General features: G+C 41.3%; 1 protein-coding gene across 1 annotated transcript in view; it reads left to right on the forward strand.

Annotated features, from left to right (window-relative positions):
• Positions 1–24064, forward strand: part of LOC310957681 (ephrin type-B receptor 1-B) — a 154129-nt gene that overhangs the window by 56459 nt on the left and 73606 nt on the right. Inside the window, exon 3 of the mRNA XM_083928366.1 lies at positions 7682–8363. Within this exon, the coding sequence (XP_083784492.1) occupies positions 7682–8363 (682 nt within the window). The remainder of the gene's footprint in view (positions 1–7681; positions 8364–24064) is intronic.

Below are 24064 nucleotides of genomic sequence, written 5' to 3' on the forward strand. Positions count from 1 at the left end.
ACCTCCAGGTGCATCAGGACACATCTTAAATTTCAATATATACACAAGGTCATGGTGAATCATTTAGTCATATTTCTTGTCATCCTTCACAATATACTCATAAGGTTGCAGAGGCTGTCAGATTTCAACACAACACAAGACTTTAGCCTTTTAGTCAGGGTGACTCCATGTAATGTTGCTTCCGCAAACTGAAAGCCCTGCTGAGGCACTGGCAGCAGCATGGTTTCTCTGAAGGTACCTGAGTGGGTGTTACCAGGTGCATCTTAAGATAAAAGTCTTCAGGAAACAGTTCTCTGTTTCAAAACGGTTACAAATACATCTCTGTGTATTGAACTTGATAATGAAATCTTCATATTTGAAATTTTCTGTACTAATGATGAGGTCAAATTGTCTCCAGTTAACATTTAAATTAGTTTTGTGTATTAGTAACGTGAAAATAATAATAATTTGTAATTATTTTAAGCCTGCTTGCAGTAGTAACTCCTACAATATCTTGGAGGGTTTTGTTAACAGTTCAATCTAAAAGCATCTTCAACCCAGCAGATTGGCTACCACTTCAAAGCAACCAAAATACAAATGTTAATAATGATATTACAAAGTTGAATGGAGGAGTGGGAGAGAGTCCCCTGGGTGGAATGTTCACTTGAATGGCGCAGCGTGATGCCACGTTATGTGCGTCTTTTATGGGATCTAAGAAAAAAAACATATCAAAGACATTTGGCAGCATGTAGACCAAACTGCAGATTATGTGACAACAAAGCACATTTCAGACACGCCATAAACATGCATTCATATAATAGCATGGTATGGTATGGTATGGTACAGCATGGTATGAAAGCCAACAGTACCATCAAAACTCAATAAAAAATACCTGGATAGTTTCTGTTTCTGCTCAGCGACATCAACATGAACTTACTTAACACCTCAGTTTAATAAACGTATTGATTGTGGGCATGGGAGTGGTCAAGAAGCAGATCTTCAATGTGTCTCATTCATACACAGACTGACAGAGTTCTATGTGGGCTCAGTCAAACTGTGTGACTGTAATTATAGAGTGGCTGGGATCTGGCAGGACTGGGAGTGTTTCAGACATCACCATTTCCTCCCCATCCATCACATTCAGCCAGGCGGAACTAGGCCACAGATGCCCTGAAAAATAATCATTCCCATGCAACTGGCCTGACAGCAGCCCTTATTCAATAACACAGCTGATCAGAAATGATAATAGCAATCATGCCACTGCATATTTTAGAGGCTGTAGCTTGACTTTGTCCGTGCGTGCGTGCGTGCGTGCGTGCGTGCGTGCGTGCGTGCGTGCGTGCGTGCGTGCGTGCGTGCGTGCTTGTGTGTGTGTGCGTGTACGCGCATGTGTGGAGGGCGGGGCGTAGCTGAATGTATGGGACTATGAGTATGTATCTCAAAGCTTGTTAGTGGCTGTAGCGGCAGTGAACGTTACAAAAGCCATCCAGCCGTAAGACATGTCCATTCTTTTGACTTGACAGAGCAGACCCAAAGGTTGACATGCAAATATCCTCATTAATTCAGAGAATTTCGAGAATTTCAAGGGCATAAAGAGTTCAATCCATATCTCAGCTTTTCATGTACAGCTGTTATACACTGTCTTTCTGGGACCTTGGCCTTTACAAATATGTCAATGCGAATTTCACCTGCTTGTGCATCCTTCTCTGTTTTATTAAAAGCCAGCTCTCTAAATGCTGATTTATTCATGCCTAATTATTAAAAAATGATTCTATTAAGGTATACTTTCCCTGCCTCAGTACAATGTTGTGTTGTCATGAATAACGAATGGGCTCATTATTGAAATGTCCATCCCAAGCCTGTAGTATGAAAAGCAATCTCCTGCTTGCCTCCGCCCACATGTTTAGTCCTACCTTGATAGATGAACAAGTCTTGGGCAGAAAATGCTCACAAATGTGCCAGCCATTTCTCTTGAGGTTACAGATGTAAACCCAACTTCCTAGCCATACTGTTGACAGAAAGACCATATAAACACAATCTAGAATCCTATAATCATTTGGGGATCCCATACAAGTATGAAGCAACCTCCGACTACCGACTGTCGCTTTGAAGGATAAGCTCATGGTTGAGTGCTTTAACTGAAAACGGCACAGAAAAGCAGTTGTAAACTGCATTAGCAGAGCGTAGTCTGGGAAAAAGTCAAGGGGAACAAAGTGGCTGCGGAGCGCTTACATTTGGTCATTGCTGTCTACTATTTAATACAAATCTTGCCTCTGGTCCTGCTATAAAAGCCAATCGTCAGACTGAATAATGGGAGTTTTGATGGCCGTTCAAGAAACAGTTGCCAGGCGCTCATCTGTTATTTGCAATGGCATTTTGTAGACCTTTCTAGGCTAAGGAGATTTTAATGTGGAAATGCTCTGAGCTGCTCATCATCCATCTGTGTTCAGTATGTCTGAGCATGTCACTGTATTAAATGGTGCGGATGGATTTGAAAAGCAGTGAGTGAGTGTGACTCCACTGAGATTTAGACAGCAGACTAGAGGTTAAAGATTAGCCAATGGATGCTTCTCTATTCACGTCTCCATCTTGTGTGAATTGACTGCTGTTGAATTATGAGCTTAAAGTAGTCAAGAGCCGTCTTTATGTGTAGCAAGGCCGTGCCACAACCAGACCTATTGCTGCCAAGTGTTTTGGCTGGTTTGTTCAATTGAGGGTAGAGTTACAGTACGGGCAGAAGGCACATTGCTCTTACTTTTATTACTGGATTTCATTTTGTGGCTTCTTCCACCAAATAATCCCTGGAAAAATGGAGCTCCAGAAAAAAAACACGGGAACTAAACCTGGAAATAGAGATCCTTTTTGCACTCTCTTATATACGTTTCGGAACCTTGAACACAGCTTATCACGAGACACATTCTTTTCATGTTACAAAACAACAACATAGAGTCAGCATCGTTCTTTGTTTTATACTGCTATGTGTCTTTATAGGAGCTGTTCTCAACATCCAGAACATTAATATAGCAGTAAGCGAATATTTACTATGTAGAGATCATTGGTGTCCTGAGCAGATAATCAAGTAACTCATCCTCTAGGTTTGTGTTGTAATCCGAGTTTCCCTGTTGTTTTGATAGCCGTGAAAAAACATTGGTATTCTAGAGAGCCATGCGGAGGCAAACTCAGCCGATGTTTTTTTCAGTATTTCAAGTACAGACCATTTAAATGTATAGTGGAAAGGAGACCTGCAGAGTCAGAGTGCATCTCCCAAATAGTGATGGTCTGGTTATTTCTTACTTTAGTGTGTAACAGATTTGAAACATTAATACTACTGGCACCCACTGCTGATATCTCTGTGAGTGACTAGTAGAGTGAGTAAACAAGTTTTAGCAGCTTTGAGGCTTTGTGTTTGTCCACCCAGCAACTCTGTAAAATTTGCCATGAGAGGTACTTGCCATATAGAAAGTAAAACCCTCCAGGGCAGGGACGTTTGATGGACAGGCAGTATGGCCCAATAACTACATTAAGATCCAGTGTTTCCCACAGAACAGGTAGCAATGTGTGGTGCATTCAGGAAGAGTGTTCAGAGACCTTTTGGCGTTCAGAGACCTTTTGAGGGGCAGTGGCTTTGACCTCTCCCCTCTACAGACTCGATGGTACAATGATATTCAGCCAAACGTTCTGAAATTCACAGTTCTGCTAGAGAAGGGAGACTGGCGTTGTTTATAATTATTCCGCTCAATCTTAATTCTTTAAAGCAGGGGTTGACACTAAGGATTCAAAAGCACATGCCTATAGGGCAAGTACAAGTCATATTATATTTGCCTGGATGTCATGTTCACTTGCCCCCCGAATAAAAAAAAGAAGCCTGTTAGACAATAATGAGTATAACTTAATTGACATTCAGGAATAAATTTAAGGCTCGCTTTGGCATTTTTTCTTAAATCTTATAAATGCCCAATCACTGTGATACACAGTCTGTCATAGAAAGCCTAGTTGAAAAGCAAGTAAAATTCCTGAGCTCCTTAAAAGGTTCCTTGATTTCTGAAAAATCCCTGTTTTTTTTTTTTTTAAACATGGAGGAAACAGGCTATATGATGTTTTGTACTATTCTCAGATAAGTCATTTTCTCCATAGCTTTTGTTATATGTGTATCAAGCCTGGCTGGAATCTTGCAGCATGTATGCGGTAGCTCCTGCCCTGTCCCTTTTGTAAATGACTCATTAGTCCAGTCCATTTCTGCTATGATTGTCCACAGGTGTTACATCCCTGTTCTGATAGGTTACTCTCAGCTCTGTGATTGGAGCTCTGTTTGTCCCCAGCATGCAGCGGTCCTCTAGAGGAAGACTGTGACCATCTGAGCTGCTCTGTGTTATTTTAGCCTTTGAAGGTAATGGCAGGAGATCAATGTGATGAATGGCTTTTATGAGGGCAGAGTATCGACGGCGAGATGGCAGCGAACTGAGGCTGTGGGAAGGGGAACATCAGCCTGAATATATAAACACCCAACCCCACCCCCACACTCTTGATTCCTCTCCACTCTATATTTGTATTTTATCCATCACCCTGTCTCTTTCTTTCCACTGCCCTCTCTTCTCCAGCTCAGTTATCTGTGACTGGTCATTAACACAACCATTAAGCGTTCTGTGAATCCATAGCTCCTCCATCGCCTTGCTACTGCCCATAAAACAGAGCAGACATAATGACACATACAATGGCAACACTTGACAATCAGGGGTAGGGAAGAGTGTCTCCTATATTACTGGCAAAAGCAAAGCTATTAGACTGGAGCCAATGGGTACATTTAGTTGGCATAAAAATGAGAGTCGTGTAAAGAGGCTCTCAATATTTGTCTGGTGTCTCATCAGCAAGAAAGTTTGTATTCAGTGAGAATTGTAATGGTAAAATAAAGATTCATAGTGATGAAGAAATGTGTACAGTAAAACTAATTAGTAAAGAACTGACTTTATAGAGAGGCATAAAGACTCTCCAAGAGACTGCTCTGTTGTTTCTTACCGGACTGCCACACAGGGCACATGGTAATAGAAAAAAGGACTTGGGAACATAAAGATCATACTGCAGTCTCTCCCACACCTAGTTCACCTTGTGACGATATGAATGATACATGTCTCAAACATACATCTGTGCTTAGGTTCATATTTCATGGACTAAATATACACAGTGAAGGGCTAACAGTGTTATTTTATATACAAATCCTTGAAAAGGAAATGGATGCAAGGACGAGGGAATTCCATTATCAGTAAGGTGATAGGTGATGATGCCTTCTCTTCCCTGGCAAGGTCAGAGAGATGTCACAGAGTGGTGCAGGAGAGAGATTTGATTTAAATGATGTAAAAGGTCTGTGGAAGAGCAAAGAAATAGAAATAGGAAACCTAGGAAGAGTATTGATGCCACTGCAAAGCATGTGCTTCTCAGATTGTGTCCTTGCTTCTTAAACACGTGTCACATGTATTTCTTTGTTGTTCTAACTGGCCAAATGATAAAGATGCTAAATAATTGATATCAATATTAATACTCAGAGTAATCAAAATTGTTTTGGACCTACAGAAGCTAATATGTAGCATGTGGCCTCAAGCTCTTCAGCAGCAAAACAACAGCCAGCAAATCAATATGTGGTCGGTAAACCATTAAATCATAAACAGCACAATCTGATTGCACACAGACAAACACACAGATGTAAACAGTTGATGAATGCAAAGCGCAGAGAGGATGTGAGGAAACTGTGGTGCAAAGTTGTATTTCTGCTAAGTAACTGTAACTGTAGCACTTTTCTTTGTCTTTGACACATTGGTGACACCCAATGTCTACTGAGGAGGAAATGATAAAAATTTGTAGTTCATTATTCTATGAGTCAATGAATTTCTCGACAGATTTCAGAAGGGCATTATCGGAGAAGCCTGGGGCCTTTCTCTGGCGTGAAAGATGGTGGTCATTTGGCTAGACGAGGGGCGGTGAGGACCCCCTCCTAGACTGGAGAAGACGGGTGCAGAGGAGCCTAGGGCTGGCTGTATTAATGAACAGGCGGTGCTGAAAGGGACAGGTTCCTGTAATGCTGATGAATGGTCATTACAGAGCAGAGACGAGAGAAGAGTGCAGAAGGGGAAGAAAGGAGAGGGGGAGAAGAGTACAGCGAAGTGGGCACTGAGGGAGCTATGGAAAAAAAAGGCTTTAATTTGCACCTCAGATTTCTGTAAACTCGTTTATCATGTCAGCAGTGTCACTTTTCTCCACATGCCCCCCCCCCCCCCCCCCCCTCCCTCTCCTTGCCCCCACCAGGCCCAAACAAAAGTATTGCCATGGGCCAAATACTTGATGTACAAATTTGATGGCCCGCATTTATCCTGTGTATCTTGTCTCACCATAATAGTTTGGACTCATCTAACAAGATCTCTGAATCACTTCCATCATTTGACAGGCTTTTTGGGATGTCTGTGGAGAGTTGATGTGTTCTCCTCTCCATTAGGCCTGATTGAGCAGCTGGGGCTTTAAAGGTCAGAAGAAGGAGGAATCACCAGGAGATATATGCTCACAAGAAACATGAACTGACTGGAGGCCCACTTACTTCAGTATAAACCTCATTAACTCTTCCTGGCTTACAGGATCATGGGGGGCATCCTTGAGCAAAATTTTTGTGCTTCAAGTAGGAGTAAAAAGATTTGTTTTATTACAGACGGTGAAAGTGATCTGAGAAGAAAATGTTCAAAACAGTTTTAAATCACTCTCCCTGCTACACAAAATATATATTTCAAGTCAGTGTGGCTTTTATGTGACTGTCGTAATGCATACAGCCTTTATGTTTTTTTTCCTGTCTGCTCTACAGCTTTCTGCCAAAGTACAACACACATAAAAATAGCTTTACAAATTAAAATATCGCTTTAAGAATATAAGTAGACTATCTGTCTCTACCAATTTGAGCTTGACCAGCTTTTGCACAGCTGTACAGTAATGAAAACATGTTCATCTGAAAGCGAGCTACTCGGCGAGCATCTTTTTATTTCTGTAATTTCTCTTCCCGATTCTCAGTAATTCCAGCCAAATAGTAATGACACTTTTTCATCATGATGTTGTGCACTGAGTACCCCGAGGGGTTCATCCAACATACTTTCTGGGTCACACCTGCAAGAAAGGCCCGGCAGTGTATTTCAGTTTAGTCTGCAGGCAAATGCCTTTCCATCAAAGCGGCTCTTGCCTGCCATGAAGTAGTCCCCATCTGTCTAATTGTAATTCAATAGTGCATATCTTGAATTTGTTACACATCATATTTTATAATGCATCAACTCTGTGCCTAGCCACGCTTGGCATTGATGGCAAATAACAGTGCATCCAAAGTAATTACAGGGTTTGTGCTTATACAGTGGCAGTACACATACTACAGCAGTTGAACATATTTCAAGAACTAGGCGGCAGTTGTTGCACTTGTTTATAATTCAGAAAAATTAAGGACATTTGTATATTCTCAATGGATGAATAAGCCCCACAGCTCGACTGGCTGATTCCTCTCTGTTAATCCAGGAAGTAGACTCAAATTTAGTGCCTTAGGGAGATTACTGATATGTGTACAGATTCTCTGTGGCTCAGCCAATATTAGCATTCTCTATTAAAAAAAGCAGAAAGCACCACAGCCTTATCACTGATGATTACTAATCAACTATGTGCACTCTTCTCTCTCCTTCTGTTTCTGTAGTGGGAGGAGGTGAGTGGCTATGATGAAAACCTCAACACAATCAGGACCTACCAGGTGTGTAATGTCTTTGAGCCCAGTCAAAACAACTGGCTCCTCACGACCTTCATTGATCGGCGTGGAGCACAGCGCATCTATGTGGAGATTCGATTCACCGTGCGTGACTGCAGCTCCATCCCCAATGTCCCTGGCTCATGCAAGGAGACGTTTAATCTCTATTACTATGAAACTGATGCTGTCATTGCTACTAAAGGCACCGCCTTCTGGATGGAGGCCCCTTACCTCAAGGTGGACACCATTGCAGCGGATGAAAGCTTCTCACAGGTGGACTTTGGCGGACGCCTGATGAAGGTCAACACAGAAGTGCGGAGCTTTGGTCCATTGTCTAAAAATGGCTTCTACCTGGCGTTTCAGGACTATGGCGCCTGCATGTCTCTGCTGTCAGTCAGGGTATTTTATAAGAAGTGCCCAAGTGTGGTCCAGAACTTTGCGATCTTTCCAGAGACCATGACAGGGGCTGAGAGCACCTCCCTGGTAATCGCTAGAGGAATCTGCATTCCCAACTCAGAGGAAGTTGATGTCCCTATAAAGCTGTACTGCAATGGAGACGGAGAGTGGATGGTTCCTATCGGTAGCTGCACATGCAAGGCCGGGTTTGAACCTGACAATGGGAACGTATGTCGAGGTAAGTAATATGTAGAACTAGGACATATAGTTGCTATTTGAGAGTGTGACATCTGCTAGTTGCAAGCAACCTACTTTCTTTTTCAACCCTCACTTTCTTTCAAAATGTCGTACTACTCACGACAGAACAAATTACTTCATTCAAGACAGGTGACATGCATTTGTGCTATTTTAGGCTTGCGTATTACAAGGTGTCAGCGTACCTTGAATCACAGCTTTCCTGCGTCATTGAATTGATTGTGTTTCATGCATTTTGCTGAGCATGATGTGTCGCATTCCTCCCCTTGATCACATCCACCTCCAGCGTACTTTAAAGGCACATTAGCATTGATTCTTAATCTGTAGCGGATGCCAGCCTTCTGCACAGCATACTTTACAGATGGTGAGAGGTTTTGATTCTGCCTTAGTAGGAGGTGTGGAAGACTAAGTTCTAAAGAATATATAATGGCGCACACATAAAGACGAGCTTAATCTGGGTTTTCGGTTCAAGCTGTCACTTTCTCTCTCTCTTTCTGTCTGTCCTCTAATGCACCTTCTCACACACACACTCAAATACACATACAAAGAGAAAATTTGCTCAAGCTGTCTGATGATAATATGAGTGGCTTGGGGCTCTCGGTATGGTGCAGTATTGGTTGGCCTGCCTCTGGAGGTTAGCTGGAGAGTGTGTGGAACCAAGATAAGATTGATTGACGCACATCTGCTCTGATCAATAAACAGATATGAGAGTGCCACATATCTACAAAGCACAGTATGTGACTGTGTTAACTGTATCCTTCTCGCATTGCCTATGCAAACACACACCCACACACTAGCATACACACCCAAACACAATCCCTGGCTAAGGTGGAATGACTTTCAAATGCAAATGACAAGGTAAAAGTTGGTTGCCTTTAGTTAGCTCATTACTGGCAATTTTCATTTCACATCCAACTTTGCCAACTCACTCATGTTTAACATTGTTCACAGGTCATTTAATTTTACATGACTTTGTTTCTGTGGTTTTATCTTTTATTTCAGTGTAAGATACATTTAATTTACATATTTTAAAAGCAAACCAGAAAATGCATTATGTGCCAACTAGTAATTTATAGATAGCAGACTGCAGTTTGCCTGCTGTGAATCTTTATTCCAACTGAGTAATTTTCTAAATAACTAAAGCATCATGTCCAATAGAAAGTTTCAAACTGATGAAAAACACAAGTTGAATATTTGACAGCATTTTGAGCTTTTATGAACACAGGCCGGACCAAAACACAGAACAGACAGTGTATGGATGGTGCAGTGGTCTTAGGAAAAGCGTATTTATTGTAGGAGAGGATATGGATGAGGGACTGATTGCAAGGAATTGGAATGGCGTGAGCGTGGAATAGGGGGGTTGCTTGAAAGCTAGGAGATTGTCGGCAGTTAGCCAAAAAGACAAGCAGGCAGGTGATGATCCTGGGATACTAGAGAAACACACAGGTTAGACACAAAGGTTAGACACACGAAACATGAAGATGAATCACTAGAGCTATAACCAAGTTGGCCTGAAAGCATCACTACTGGTTGAATCTGCCGAAAGAGTGGTTGAAGAGCCAGGTTAGATTTACAGTAGTGCCAGCTGATGAGAGGCAGGTGAGGGGACTGGCAGAGGTGATGAGCTGATTGCAGACAGGTGTGCATGATGAGCATAGGAAGGGAGACAACAACAACAACCACAACCACAACCACAACAACAACACGGACAAAACATAAAGAGAAGTGAAGGGGAAACACATCATAAGGAAACCCTAGAGAATCTTCTGGGGGCCACGACTATGACACAAGGTCGTATAATGAGACAGATATAATGTGTTTTATGCTTTTGATACATAACTGAAGAGTTACTCTTTGTGTATTTTTAATTTATGAACGCATATTTTAGCTGGGTGTTATGTCAGGTACAGTCTGTTTTACTTTGAAGTATGACTGCAACTTTAATTATCTTTATCCTTATCTTTATGTACTTTTATGGGATAAAATGAAGAATCTTTTATGATGGAAGATACTTTAATAACTACTTTTGGATGTGTGACTCTTTTTAAACTTTTCCTTTGTGGCCATACTGTATCTCCTGTATAACCTTGCCTTACCTGTATGTCTAACCTTGCCTGTCTTCTACCGCAAACAAACCTTCAGGATTTAATGGATGAAAGTTTTTGTCCTGCAAACTTACTTGATGCCGAGCGATATATTTTTGCTGTCCATCCTTTCTCCACAGAATTTACTTTTTTCCCTTTACCTCACAAACACAGCACAGTAATTGGAGCCTAATTTATCTCTGAGTGTTGGTAGGAGGCTTGTTGTGGCTTGTGTTAGTGGGGGGCATTGGCACTGCTGTAGACACCACTAACACGCATAGACATGTACACATCCATGGACCAACAGTAGGCACTGCACTACAACGAATCTTTGAGGAGGAGATGGATATTTCCGCTAATTTCCGCAGTCATCCTGACTTCCTTCTCAAAGTACCCAGAAAGTATGCTCAGTGTTAAGTTTTACATTCTCCAATGGAAATGTAGCATATTAAAACAGTAGGTATGGAGGTAGGGAGTTGTCAGGGTTTAGCTATAGTAAGGAGTAGTATAAAACTGTAAAATGTGTCGGATGGCCTAAAGCTTCAGGACACACACATACAAGAGAGGAAAAAAAGCGAGGAGGAGAGACGGATGATGTTACCGTTTCTATCTCTTATAACTAGCTTATTCTCTGGAGATGTGTATGGATCTGTTCCCCTCTCTATCTCCACTGAGAGGCCCCTCCAACAAGAGCAATTTTCCACAAAGTGTATTTTCATGGGCTTGTAATTTATTATTTAAACAAGTAAATCTAACCTTAAAGTGCTTGTGGAAGCTGGGCAACCAATCAGTTGGGGGTTGGTGCAATAACATTGCCTCAGCATTGGGTCTGAAGGTAATTGCCTATTAGAGATGAAGTAACAGGAAAAGGATAAAAAAGAAAAGGAATATGTTCCCTCATTGAGAGCAACATGAGAAGTTATCAGCATCAGATATGGGTTAAAAGGAGCCTGCCCACCGACTGTAGTAGTAGGTTTTGATTGATTGTTATCATCTATTCACATGGAAACAACGGCAGTTTTAAACATGTGGTTAATGTTTTGAGGTGAAAAAAGACTACTCGGTTAAGTTTAGGAAAATATCATGGTTTGGGTTCAAATAGGTTTGTTTGTAATGCAACTTAAGTTTCATTTGGGACTTAAGTTTTGCAACTTAATTTTTCACATGGGACACAAACACCCGTCTCCTGGGTGTAAGACCTTTGTTTGTTGACCCATCCATCCAGAGTTTGATGCTCTAATCTCTAAATCAGTAACCCGACTTCCTCCTTTGCTCGCCTCATAGTTACTACAGCCACTAGGGATAACCACCTAACAATTTTGATCCAGCTTACCAACAGATGATAGCGGCTTAATAACATGACTAGGAGGTAGAGTAGAGCCATACCACCTCATATCCATGGTAGTGATTACAATTGATAACATCCATTCAATCAGCTGATAACATTCAAAGCAGGGGGGTTTGAGCAATTCTAAACCATCTGATATTGTTGTACATGCTGATACTATACAGAAAATAAAGTGTAGACACAAATGTTTGCTTAGTCAACACCCACTTTGTTAGACATGTGAAATTGCCCATTTGGTTTATTTGTGAATGGATGGTGTGAGACGCTAAACATATGTTAACATTAATTTAACGGGCCTCAACTCCTCACTCAATGACAATATAATCAGTCTTGCTTCATCAAACAGACTAAGGACAACTCTGTGTGTGACGTACAGTATATTTACATTTTGACATAAACGACGAAACGCAACACATTCTGCCATACACTGCTGTGGCATAACAAAATATACAGTTGCTGTAGCAGTCACAAGAATGTGTCACCCTTGCAAAAATATTTCTGCAGAAAAGCTTATATTATTTATTTAGTTTAGTAATTTTTGGAGTGAAAATCAAATGCTAAAGATTGCGTTGTGAAAGATTAAAAATGTTGTTTTAAGTGACAAATGAATAGTGTTTAAATATGCAAGTCATTTGTTATGACAAAGGAAACTACCCTAATTATGTGTGTATGTTCAAACGTGTGTGAGCCTCCCTGTACCTGATTGTGTTTCCTCTAATCTATATGTTTTAATTAGTGACAGGTAGCATGGTATGTGTGTGTGTGTGTGTGTGTGTGTGTGTGTGTGTGCGCGGCCTGCTGTCAGCTGGGCAGAGAGACCACGTCGAGTTGTTGTGCTCAGTTACGATGATGTCAGCAGGCCATCATTACGAGCTCCCCAGCTCCCACACAAGCCATTTGGGTATCCACCTCTCTCTCTCTCTCTCTCTCTCTCTCTCTCTCTCTCTCTCTCTCTCCCTCTCTCTCTTTCTCTCTCTCTCTCTCCCCCATGGCTATGTAAGCAATCTGCTAAATATTGTGTATCACCTCGCTGTTAAATCGAGCGGCGACACTCCAAATAGCACCCCACTACCTCTACCAATGCAAAGCCCTGTGTGTCTCGTGTGTGTGTCTTACTCAACTGTAGTGTCTAACAAAGACTTATTTGATGGTTTTACTGTAGCCTCTCATAGTTGTTGTCTTGTGTTTGATGGAATCACCTTGATTGGTGTTTTCTTCATCTCTGTGTTCTCTTTTAGCAATCTGATATAACCATTGATCATTTTAATTTTCCTTGTATTTTCATATATGGAGTGATTAAAACTCCCTGGTAAACTCATTATTCTGTTGTTTAAAGTCTTAAAAGTGAATGATGTTACATGCATTGCTTCAGAGTAAACAGGGTTAAATACCATGCTATGAAGAGCAATTCAAAACTTCAGACTGCCTGTTCCTTATTTTGCTGTTAACACCTTTTCCCATGGGGAACGGAATTTTCTATGAGCTGATAAATGCCTGCCGGGAGTCTATAAAGCTGGCAGTCTTATTTTATGAGGCTCTCTGTATTTTGTCTTCTTTTGTAATTGGTTAACCATGCTCAAAGCTCATTGCTTCTCTTTTTTTAACCTCAGTGGACCATTCCTATGCAAAACTCATGCAAACACTGCTCAGAGTCTTCTTAACCGCATGGACTTGGAGACTGAGATGGGTACAGAAGATAGTAAAAGCACTGGAAGGGAGTTATTTCAGGCTTTTTTTGATATATATGAATTAGGACGATAAGATACATAATAACTAATATTATTATCCATAATATTTTCTGGTTACTAAATCATGGAAGTTGTGTAATCTAATGCACTATCCATGATGATGTATTTATTTAGTTGGCTATGTACGTAATTCCTCGCTAGAGCCGTCCTTATATGGATGTTCTCATATTTTCTCTCACTGTTAGGCTTCAGCGGGCTTTTGACATGCTGGCACATTAATATTACAAATATTCAAATAACTTTATTTAACATTCTGCAGGCTGACAGTGGCAGCGGGAGATTCACAGCCCATTGAGCAAGTGCGCTTCCCTGGGCTAAGTGCCGATTCATCATGGCTGCCTTACTCCTGTCTAATGGCTGCCATCATGGGGCGCAAGCACGCACACGCACACACACACACACACACACACACACACACACACACACACACACACACACACACACACACATAAACACACATCTTGGGCATACGCTAAGAAAATGTGTTAGTTCTTCAATGTGTGCATTTTTGTAAAATGTAGTTTTCCTGGCACATCTGTCATAATATAAACCTTTGCCCGGAACTTTATACAGATTTCATTGTCATGAAAACCAATCTTTTGGCTTATATTTCTGTATTAATAAGATAAGAGAATCTTAGTTTATTAAGATAGTTATTTTAAATTATATTCAAAACACACAAATAACCACATGATTTATTTAAAGCTGTAACGTATGGCTTTGAAAGCTATTTACTGTAAACATTTGCTCCACTGAGGCTTCAATTACTTTACTTTATATGTCTTATCTGAGTGTTAAGGATCTGGCAGACAGGATCCGCAAAGGCCCGGGAAGCTATTAGAGCCAATTCCAGCCCATTTGGCCATGTCTACTCACGTTCCACAGAGTTTACTTCATTCGCAGAGAAGTATCCATGTGTACTCAACAGCACACACACACACACACACACACACACACACACACACCGCACACACCGCTCACACACACACACCGACATCTACCAAGTCACCTTGAAGCACAATTAAGTACGTGTCTGACTCTTCCTGTTCCTATTAGTTGTATAGCAGTGAGAACCAGTGTGATGAAGACAAAAAAGGAGTAGTGGGAGGAAGAGATGGAGAAAAGCTGTAAGAAAGAGCAGAGAGTAAAAAAGACTTCTTGTTTCCATGGCTCTCAATGGGCTGAATAGGGGGGCAGAGAGCAGTGGTGAAAGAGTGTGACCCAAACAAAGACTCTTTGAATTTAAGGCCCAAATAGAATGTTTGCAATGACCCTAAACTCAGATGCTGTGCTCTCACTGCATGGGCAGAGTCAGTCCCTAATAATATGAGGGGAATCCAGAGAGTCTGTTCACACATAATGGAAATACCCACTGCACACAGAGCCATTCTTATCCCCTATAGACATGTACTACCTTTATTTTTCCCTCTCTCTGTCTCTCCTTTCAGTTGCTGTTTTTTTCTGGTTGTCTAAACTTCAGTCCCTTACAGGCCATGTACTTGGTCACTGGGCTTTTTTTTCCTTAGCATTTTATTGTTATTTCTCAATTGCCCTTAGCTGTCACACAGGAACTTTTTTCAGGAAGGCCTTACTTCGACCCAACATCTCTTCCAATCATCCTCGCCAAATCCTTTTCGGATATCTGCTCCTCGCCTCTCCTGCTCTCTCGTTGATGGACACTGGGTGGTGAGGCCAGTGAGGGACACAGGGAGACAAAGGGCCCCTCACATTCAGCAGATGGCTGGGGCTCCCCTTAGTTTGCCCATGTCACCCTAGCTGGCACAACACAAAAGCCCAGTGCTACAAGGGGCTCCACTTCACCCCGTCACCCCAACCCTGACCCCCATCAATCAAAACCCTCACCTTATGCTTTTAGGTTGTGACTGCACATTAACGAAAACAACAAAGACATCATCAATAATGTTGTGGAAAAGTGTCAGTTTTGTATCTCTGTGTTAAATGTCAAGAGAACCATCGACTCAGGGAGCATGCAGAAAACGTCTTCACGTTCCTTTTCTTTTCACTCTTCTGCCCCCACAACTCACCTCTTCTGCTTCTCTCCTCTTCCCCCATCTGGAGTATGCTCAGGAAGGCAGTAATGAGGAGTCGTAGTGAGCCTCTCCACAGAGTACCCCCCGACCCCCCTCCATAGCCCCTCATTTGTTGATTCTCACTCTGCCTCATCACTGTCCATCAATTTTCACTGTTCGGCTAATAACACAGCCGAGCCTGTTCAGTTTGATGGCAGAGGGACACATTTCAATTCTAGCAAATGGTCTCATCCCTTCCTGGAGGTTATCAGCGGCAGAATGATAGATGTGGATTAGTCAAGGTTGTGTTGTGGAACTTTTGTACTGACAATCTAATTAGAATTGAATAACAATTATAGTAGAGCCAATATACCTTTGCACTTTTCACATGCGGTGAGAACTACTGTAGTTGAAAAAAGCAACTAATGTGGTGGCCACATTTTCCATTATTTGAGTAGGTAAAAGTAGCAGTCTTATTTATTTCAAAATAAAACAAATGAGTGTTATCTAATCAGGCAGGATTGCAAATATGCCGCTTCCAGTCCCCCATAGAGTCTACCTCTCAGGCAGATTGTAGTTGAAATGAAAACTGTCGATAGCAAAGTCAAAGTTAAGAGTAATTGTTTAAAACAGATTTGGAAAATAAATGTTCCTGTTGTGTTTTTGTTTTTTTACTGCAATGTTTAATGATACAAGCACCACAAACAAAGAATCCAATTGTCTCCATTGTACTAGGGTGACAGGAGAACTGAAATCTCAAGATGAGTAACTAAAACCAAAACTATCTGTCTAGCTCTAAGAAGTCAAAATATGTTATTTAAATGTGAGTGTTTCATGGGGTCTCGCATTTTACAAACCTAGCTTTTAATGCTAGTTGCGCAGTTCCTTTTAGATGGATTGATCAGACCTTTTCTGCATACAGACAGCATGATGAGATTGGGTTTTGCAATGAGCCAATCCTTTAATCCAAAAGTGCATTTCTTAAATGATTTGTGTTGATTCTGTCAATCCACATGAGTGCTGGAAATTAATACAAGCTCAAAATCTCTGGAATTGTTCTCTTTTATGGGAGGCCTGCACACAAATGCACACACACACACACACACACACACACACACACGCACACACACACACACACACACACACACACACACACACGCACACACACACTTTCCATCACCCCAAGCTGAACTTTGCGTGTCCAATTTCATAACCTAATCATGTTTGCCATAATTGCCGCACACAGCATTGCAGTTCCACTTTAAGTGCTGACTAACTATCCCTAATGAAACATACGTGAAAGATTATGTATCTGTAATCTGTTATGACACCATGCATTATTTCAAACCAACTAGACTCCCTATAACTGGGCAGGTCATATCAAACACAACCTCAAAACCTTGACAATATGCAATTATCCAGCAATTAGACAACTCCCATAATCTGCATTGCACTATGTCATTGTGCACATTTAATTTAATGTTTTCACTGACAGTAAACACAGCCTGTACTTTCCGGGGTCATGACATGTGGTTCTGCAGAAAGTAGAGGAAATGTCTCTTTTGAGACTGACAGACAGAAAGAGCTTATGAAACGGAATCTGGCAGACCCGTCCTTGTGACAAATTATTGATCTTGGCTTTGTTGTCACTCCTCATGCCAAAGACCCCCTGCTATGGCTGTCTTTTCCGAAAAAAAAAAAAGAAGCCTACTGGAGAAGACATTGTGTGAATATTGAATTTTGAAAGCAAGATGGGAGAGGAGGAGTGTTTATCTATCTATACGTATGTGTGTGTTGGGGGCGGGGGGTGGGGGGGTGGGGGAGTGGCACTGTGAAAAAGTTGAAAGAGAAAAAAGAGAAAGAGCAACTTGGTAATCCTCTCTTTGAGCACTTTGTGCTTTGTGCTCCATTTGTTTACTGAGTTCCCACACTGGCCCGGGGGCTGCAGATTTTCTCCCAGACCAAAATTAGCATAGCCACCTTGTAGTCAGATCTGTCTGGCTCTTCATATGCATGTGTCCCTGTTTATTGCTGTGTGTGTATGTGTAGATGAATGTGTGTGCGCATGCAGTTTTGATAAGGCAAGAGCTTAACGTATCCTCATCAGCTGGGGCAGCCCGACTTTAATAAAATCTTCTAAGTTAATGTAGTTTAGTAGAGTCTAATGAATCCTACTAACCCCTCAGACAGTCTTTTTTGATGATAACCCATCATGCTTTTTGTTCCGATTGGGAACAGAATCTGTGTCAACAGGTTGATTGCTGCATACGTGTTGCCGTGGACCAGTGGCGGCTGCTGGTCTTTTAAGGAGGGGAAGCTTATTTTTCCGGCCTACATCATAAATGTGTTCGTTTATTTATATGTAAATTCTACTCTTCGTTCCTTTTCAAGAAAATTATCTTTGACCTTGTCGTACCAACTAGGCGTCTTTTCCAGTGACTTGACCAGCAGCTCTGCTGGCCATTGAGAGGACCAGCAGCTCCAGTTGCTGACAGAACAGCTCCAGTTGCTGTTCTGTCAGCAACTGGAGCTGCTGACAGAACAGAGTCACCAAGCACCGCACTAGTCGTTTTTAACAAAGAGAAAGTCCCTGGGGATTGGTAAAGTCTCCAGATCAGTTCAGAACAACGGAATCAAAAACTTGAAAAATGCTCCGGTGGCTGTTTATTCTTCAAGATCGCTAATTCGCTCATTTAGCTGTCAATCAAAAAAGGATTCCGCCTCAGACAGCTCATCCAGTCCTCATGCAGAAGCCGAGCGTCGGGGCCAGCACACTACCCCATAGACCCCCAGAGACACTGAGCGTCCGATGTGCGGGACAAAGCCCAGGATTTATCCAACTACCGTCTAGTTTTGCTGCAGTGGGACAACCCGCTCTATGCTTCCCTGTTGAAGTCAGTAGAAGCTGAGCGTCCGACTGTGCAAAGCGCTGTGTCGCTGTGGGGATGAATGAGAAGGAAGTTGCGCCGGTTTACCTGTGATAAGTAGCTGATTCTGAACAAAAGATGAAGGCTTTCTAGCGTGTATGTAGTTAATGAAATGTACACACAGCAGTATATATTTTACCACTTTTTTTTTTGTGACATTTTAGGGGAAGCTGAGCTTCCAATCACCACTGCCGTGGACGGTATCTCTTGTTAAGGGGTTGGCTGGATTGCATCTATTTTGAAACTTTTTTTTACAACTTTCACAATGTGATAGTGCTACACCAAGAAATAAGAACAGTTAATGTCAAAACATGATACTCTTATTTTGTACATCTCTTTGTATTTTGAGAAAAATTCAATTAAATCAGCAACAAATTCAGTTCCATTCATGTGTTGTGCTCAAAGAGGTAACCTTTGCACATTGCTGCAGTAGCTTGAGTGATGTGAAAATACATTGAAATGAATATTCTTTATCTTTAGTAAGTTATTGCTTTTTGTTCTCCACTGCTTTAAAAAGACTTAAAATGTAACTGTTCACAGACATGGACTAACAATGATAGAAATGAGGCTACTTTCTGGCCATGCAATCAATATTTATGGATTATTCTACCGTCCCATCAGTATACACTTTTGCCATCACTGACACAGTGTCCTCTGTACTCAGTAGTGTGTCTTTTATTCTTTTAAAAGCAATTGAATCAGTGCACAGTCAAGATATTTAATCTGCCCTCCGTTTCCATCTGTGTTGTGCTCCTGGGTTTGGATTACATGGCGGCTTTTAAAAACAGGATCTTATATTCCTTGTGGTCATACATTCTTATAATCCTCAACTAATTCAACAACTAGGTTACCCATCACAAGGCCCATCTGTAATTATTTAATGATATGTAAGATGCTTTTTTTATTAACCTTATTACTGTATTAGAGGCATAATTATCTGATGAGAGATACCTTTACAACTTACCCCTTAACATTGTTTTATGATGTCTATGCACAGTCCTTCAAATACAAAAAGATGTTATCTTAGTGCTGGGCCAGCTTTACTGTAATGCTAGCCCAGACTGCACAGTAGTATGCTTTCAAAGAGAATGATATCTGATTAGTCCGAGTCCGAATAGAGGCAGAAACTGACAAACAAATGGATTTGCTGTGTCTAGAATGTTCTCTGGGGGAGCTGGATGGGCTCAGATACAGAGCCGCTGCCTTTGTGTTGGAGCCAGCGCAAAGAATAATAAGACCCTTTGGGGAAAGAACCAAACACGGAGTGATAGGGACACAAAGGCACACATGCTCATACACTCAGTCAATTTCACTATCTCACTGCCTCTTTCTCCCCCTCTTTTTCACTCTTCCTATCTTTTTCTCTTACTGTCCTATAAACTGACCTTTACATTACTGGCTATCGTTTTTTTATTATGTGTTTTGGCTTTGCAGGTCTGTTGAGTTTCTTGACTCTCGCTAAGTTTATTATGTCAGCCAAGTGTTGTGTCAGACAATCACAAACAGCACTCACAGCAGCCGTTTTATCAGGATAGTATTGGGTGTGCACATGTACATCTGTGCAGGTGTACATGCATGGTGCTTCACACGCATCAGGCCATGAATGGACCAGCAAATCCTATTCCCTCTCTTCCTCTTTTACCTTCTCTATCTCATCTTTACTGCCTCTTTAATTCCCTCTCTACCACTATCCTCCTTCTCTTGTGTTCTGCTAGGAGAGCAGTCTTAAAGGGACTGCCACAATAGGGGTATTAACCAAATGTATATTAAGCTTGCCTGACTCGCACAGTCAGTGGGATGCTTTTACACCACTAATGCCATGTGAATAGGGCTGCTGCTCCCTGAGACACGCCTCTGTGAGCAGTCAAAGTGCGGGGCTCTTTCACTGGCTCTCGTGACCCTGGTCCACGTTGCCTGTGCCGGCCCCATCTCAGAGCACACAGTTCTTCATTTTCATAAGCGGATTCTGGATTGGAAGCCTCTCCATTGTGGAAATGATTTGAGAGGGGGACTTCGGCCAGACAAAGTGGCCCGTCTATTCTAAATCTGGGGCCTCCTTAGTCCTGTTCCTCCCTCTCCATTCTTCCATACAGAGCTCCTAGCAGGGGTTAGCTAATTGTTGTGTGGAGAGGAAGAGTGATGGGGTGTTGAGTGGATGTCCTGCTTAACACTGCCCCCAGTGGAATATGAATGTGACAAAGAGGAAGGATTATTGCAGACTTGAGATATAGATATAGGGGAGTAGAGAAAAAATAGAGGAAAAAAAAAGATGTATCCACCCCTCGCAGTTTATTTATCATTTGATCAGGGTCAGAACAGATGCTGTGATGTTGACTGATAGTACATTTTGGTCTGATTCCTCTAGGTTACAGTGCATAAGACTTTGGAGCTGGAATGTGTAACAAACTCAGAGTGAAGCTTTGAAGTTTAATGCTGTTGCCCTGGGCTACTTAGCCCCAGGGTCAAATGAGATTACACCCTTGATCTGCGTTAGTGCCTCCTGATCTGCAGGATTGCAATGTAGAGGTGTGTGTGCGTTTGCAGGCATATGTATGTGCATGTACGTATTTGCATGTGTCTGTATATCTGTATACTGTATCTATGTTATACAGTAGGAAGACTTTGCATATGTTAATTGATTTACATACCCGTGGCATGTTTGTCAAATTCAAAAGTGCTATTAGGCCCTACGATGTTTCTCTACACGTCGTGAGTGTGTGTGTGTGTGTGTGTGTGTGTGTGTGTGTGTGTGTGTGTGTGTGTGTGTGTGTGTGTGTGTGTGTGTGTATGTATAAGTCAACCATATGTTTGTTTGCTTACATGGTCTTCCTCTCATAGGTTGTTAACTAATTAGTGTTGTGGGCCTCATCTTAGTGCTTTTTTGGTGCGTCTCTCAGGCTTCTGCAAAGCTTATTTTCTGTCTCTCTGTCTCTCTCTCTCTGTCTCTCTCTCTCTGCTCACTGCTCCGGAACACCTTAATCCAGTGTGAAAGCAATTGGCTCTCTCAGATCTAATCAATAGAAGGCCAGGGCATTGAGCCAGGGGGAACATCTCTGGCCCCTGCTCAGCTACAATCAATTTAGAACCATCGATTCAGTGATTGAAATACAAAGAGCAGATGCGCTGGACCGTACAGGTGCTTTAGTGTTTGGGTGTGCCAACATGTTATATATCTGCCCGTGTGAGTGTTTCTCTGCATTTGTGTGTGTGAGAGTTTGTGTGCAAATTTCTTCATGTGTGTATATGGATAGTATGATTTATTTTCGAGCCATCTCTAGTAAAGTGGGAATGGCATTTAATCTAGCACCTCTGAGACGGAGCCAAGAAAAAAAAATCACTCCTAATCCAATATGTCCTGCCCGGGTAATGTTGTGTGTGTGTGTGTGTGTGTGTGTGTGTGTGTGTGCACCCAAGGGTTTCCTACTAACCGCGTGTATGTACACCCAGTGTCTGAATGCATTTTTGGATGCATGCAGATCTTATAAGGGCCCTTGCATAACATTTGCATGCAAAATGTGATGACAAACAATGCGTGCATCACCTTTGAAATTTAGCAGTACCCAGATGAGGTTAGGGCTGGGCAATAATTAGGGATGCACCAATCCAACCTTTTCAGTCTCGAAAACGATATGATACCTAGGCTTTGCATATCAGTCGATAACCGATACCGAGATACCATTGTTGAATTAATAAACTGTACACCTCACCATGTGGAAAAGACTAAAGGCATCAGGCTTGACTTAAATATTCCTTTCTTTACTTTGTAATACAAAATGTAACATATTAACACATAGATACAAATGTACTGAATTTATTAATTTAATGGATGGGTCCATGGATCTGGTTAATAATCTGATACCCGATCCAGCTAATTTGTCAATATCCGGACCGATATCCGATCTTAACATTGGATTGGTTCATCCCTAGCGATAACATTGTATGATCATTTATTGAATCGTAATGAAATGATACATTGAGATACCATGACACATGACACGTTGTCTACATTTATAAAAACGAGCACATTCATTCAGAAAATGTTATCTGAAATACGTGAGCGAATATCCTCAAAATTGTCATAGGGTGCGTACAGTAGATATATATCGTTGAGTTGTAAAACATGTATATTGTATGTACTTTTGATAAAGATTCTATCATAATATTGAAAAAACAGTGGCTGAATTTGCTGCGGCAATATTGTTCTGAGATTTCAGAATTTTTCACTGTAACTATTTAATTCACATAGCAATATAAAAAAAATTATTTACCATGTGGTAATTTCATATAGACTATTTATTTATTGATTTACCAGAAAACATACTATATCGTGATATATATTATCTAGATATGAAATAACTTATATTGGGATAGTAGACTTTTTTAATTTATTTATTAGTTATTATTGCCCAGTCCTAGTTGTGGTTCCAGTTTTGCTGAGTTAAGCTGTACATGCAAGACTATAAATGTTCCTAGGTCATCACTGCTGTCTTTATAGCAACTGTACATTATGTATTTATATGATGTTCAGTTCTAGTGAGTAACAGTAGAAACATTTGGACTCTGGCCAGTAAAGAGAACTTGAAAACCTTTTAAATCCTATTCTGAATGGGTAAGACATGTGTGGGCTGCTGAGATTGATTTAATGATTAATTGGGAACAGCTGTAATCAGACCACTCTCCTTCATATTCACACACACACACACACACACACACACACACACACACACACACACACACACACACACACACACACACACACACACACACACACACACACACATACACACACACACACACACACATACACATTCCTTTTAGTCATCAATGTTAATATACATTATTATATTAATATACATTTATTTACACTGGAGATCAAATTATTAATACTTTATTTACTCAGAAATATTGTTATTTTTTATTGTACAGAATTTTACAGAATTTCCGCTGTGGCTATACCACTGTACTAGAATATATTTTTTTAAATAACCAAGGCACTTTAACTAAAACCTTTATTTTGTGAAAAAAACAGTGAGAAAGATTTGAGAACAGTAACCACTGCGTTAGAAGAGAAGATTTAAACAATGTTTTCTTAGGGCTATAGGATTAAAAAATGAATAGGAAGTGTAGAGGCCCTTGCTTTGAATGACTTTAGCATGTCTGCGACCACAGGACATCTCTAGTTTCACACACTGCTCTGGTTTGATCCTGGTCCATTTTTCTTGCAGTCTTTTCCACAGTTCAGTCACTGTAGTGGGTTTTTCAGCCGTAACTTTGTTGCCAAGGATTTTCCAGAGACTCTCAATGGGGTTCTACATTTTTAGCTGTTAACTACTGTGATGCATGTGTCTGTCCACTGTCCATCATTCACTAAACATCTAAATGAATGACTTCTGGTCTCCATCAACCCAACAGTGCATGACTACAGGCATACAGAGGACCCACATGGCTGCAACCCCTTAAGGCGTACTCACACACACACACACACACACACACACACACACACACACACACACACACACACACACACACACACACACACACACACAC

Source organism: Echiichthys vipera (genome assembly GCF_963691815.1).
Source record: "Echiichthys vipera genome assembly, chromosome: 15".
Classification (NCBI taxonomy): domain Eukaryota; kingdom Metazoa; phylum Chordata; class Actinopteri; order Perciformes; family Trachinidae; genus Echiichthys; species Echiichthys vipera.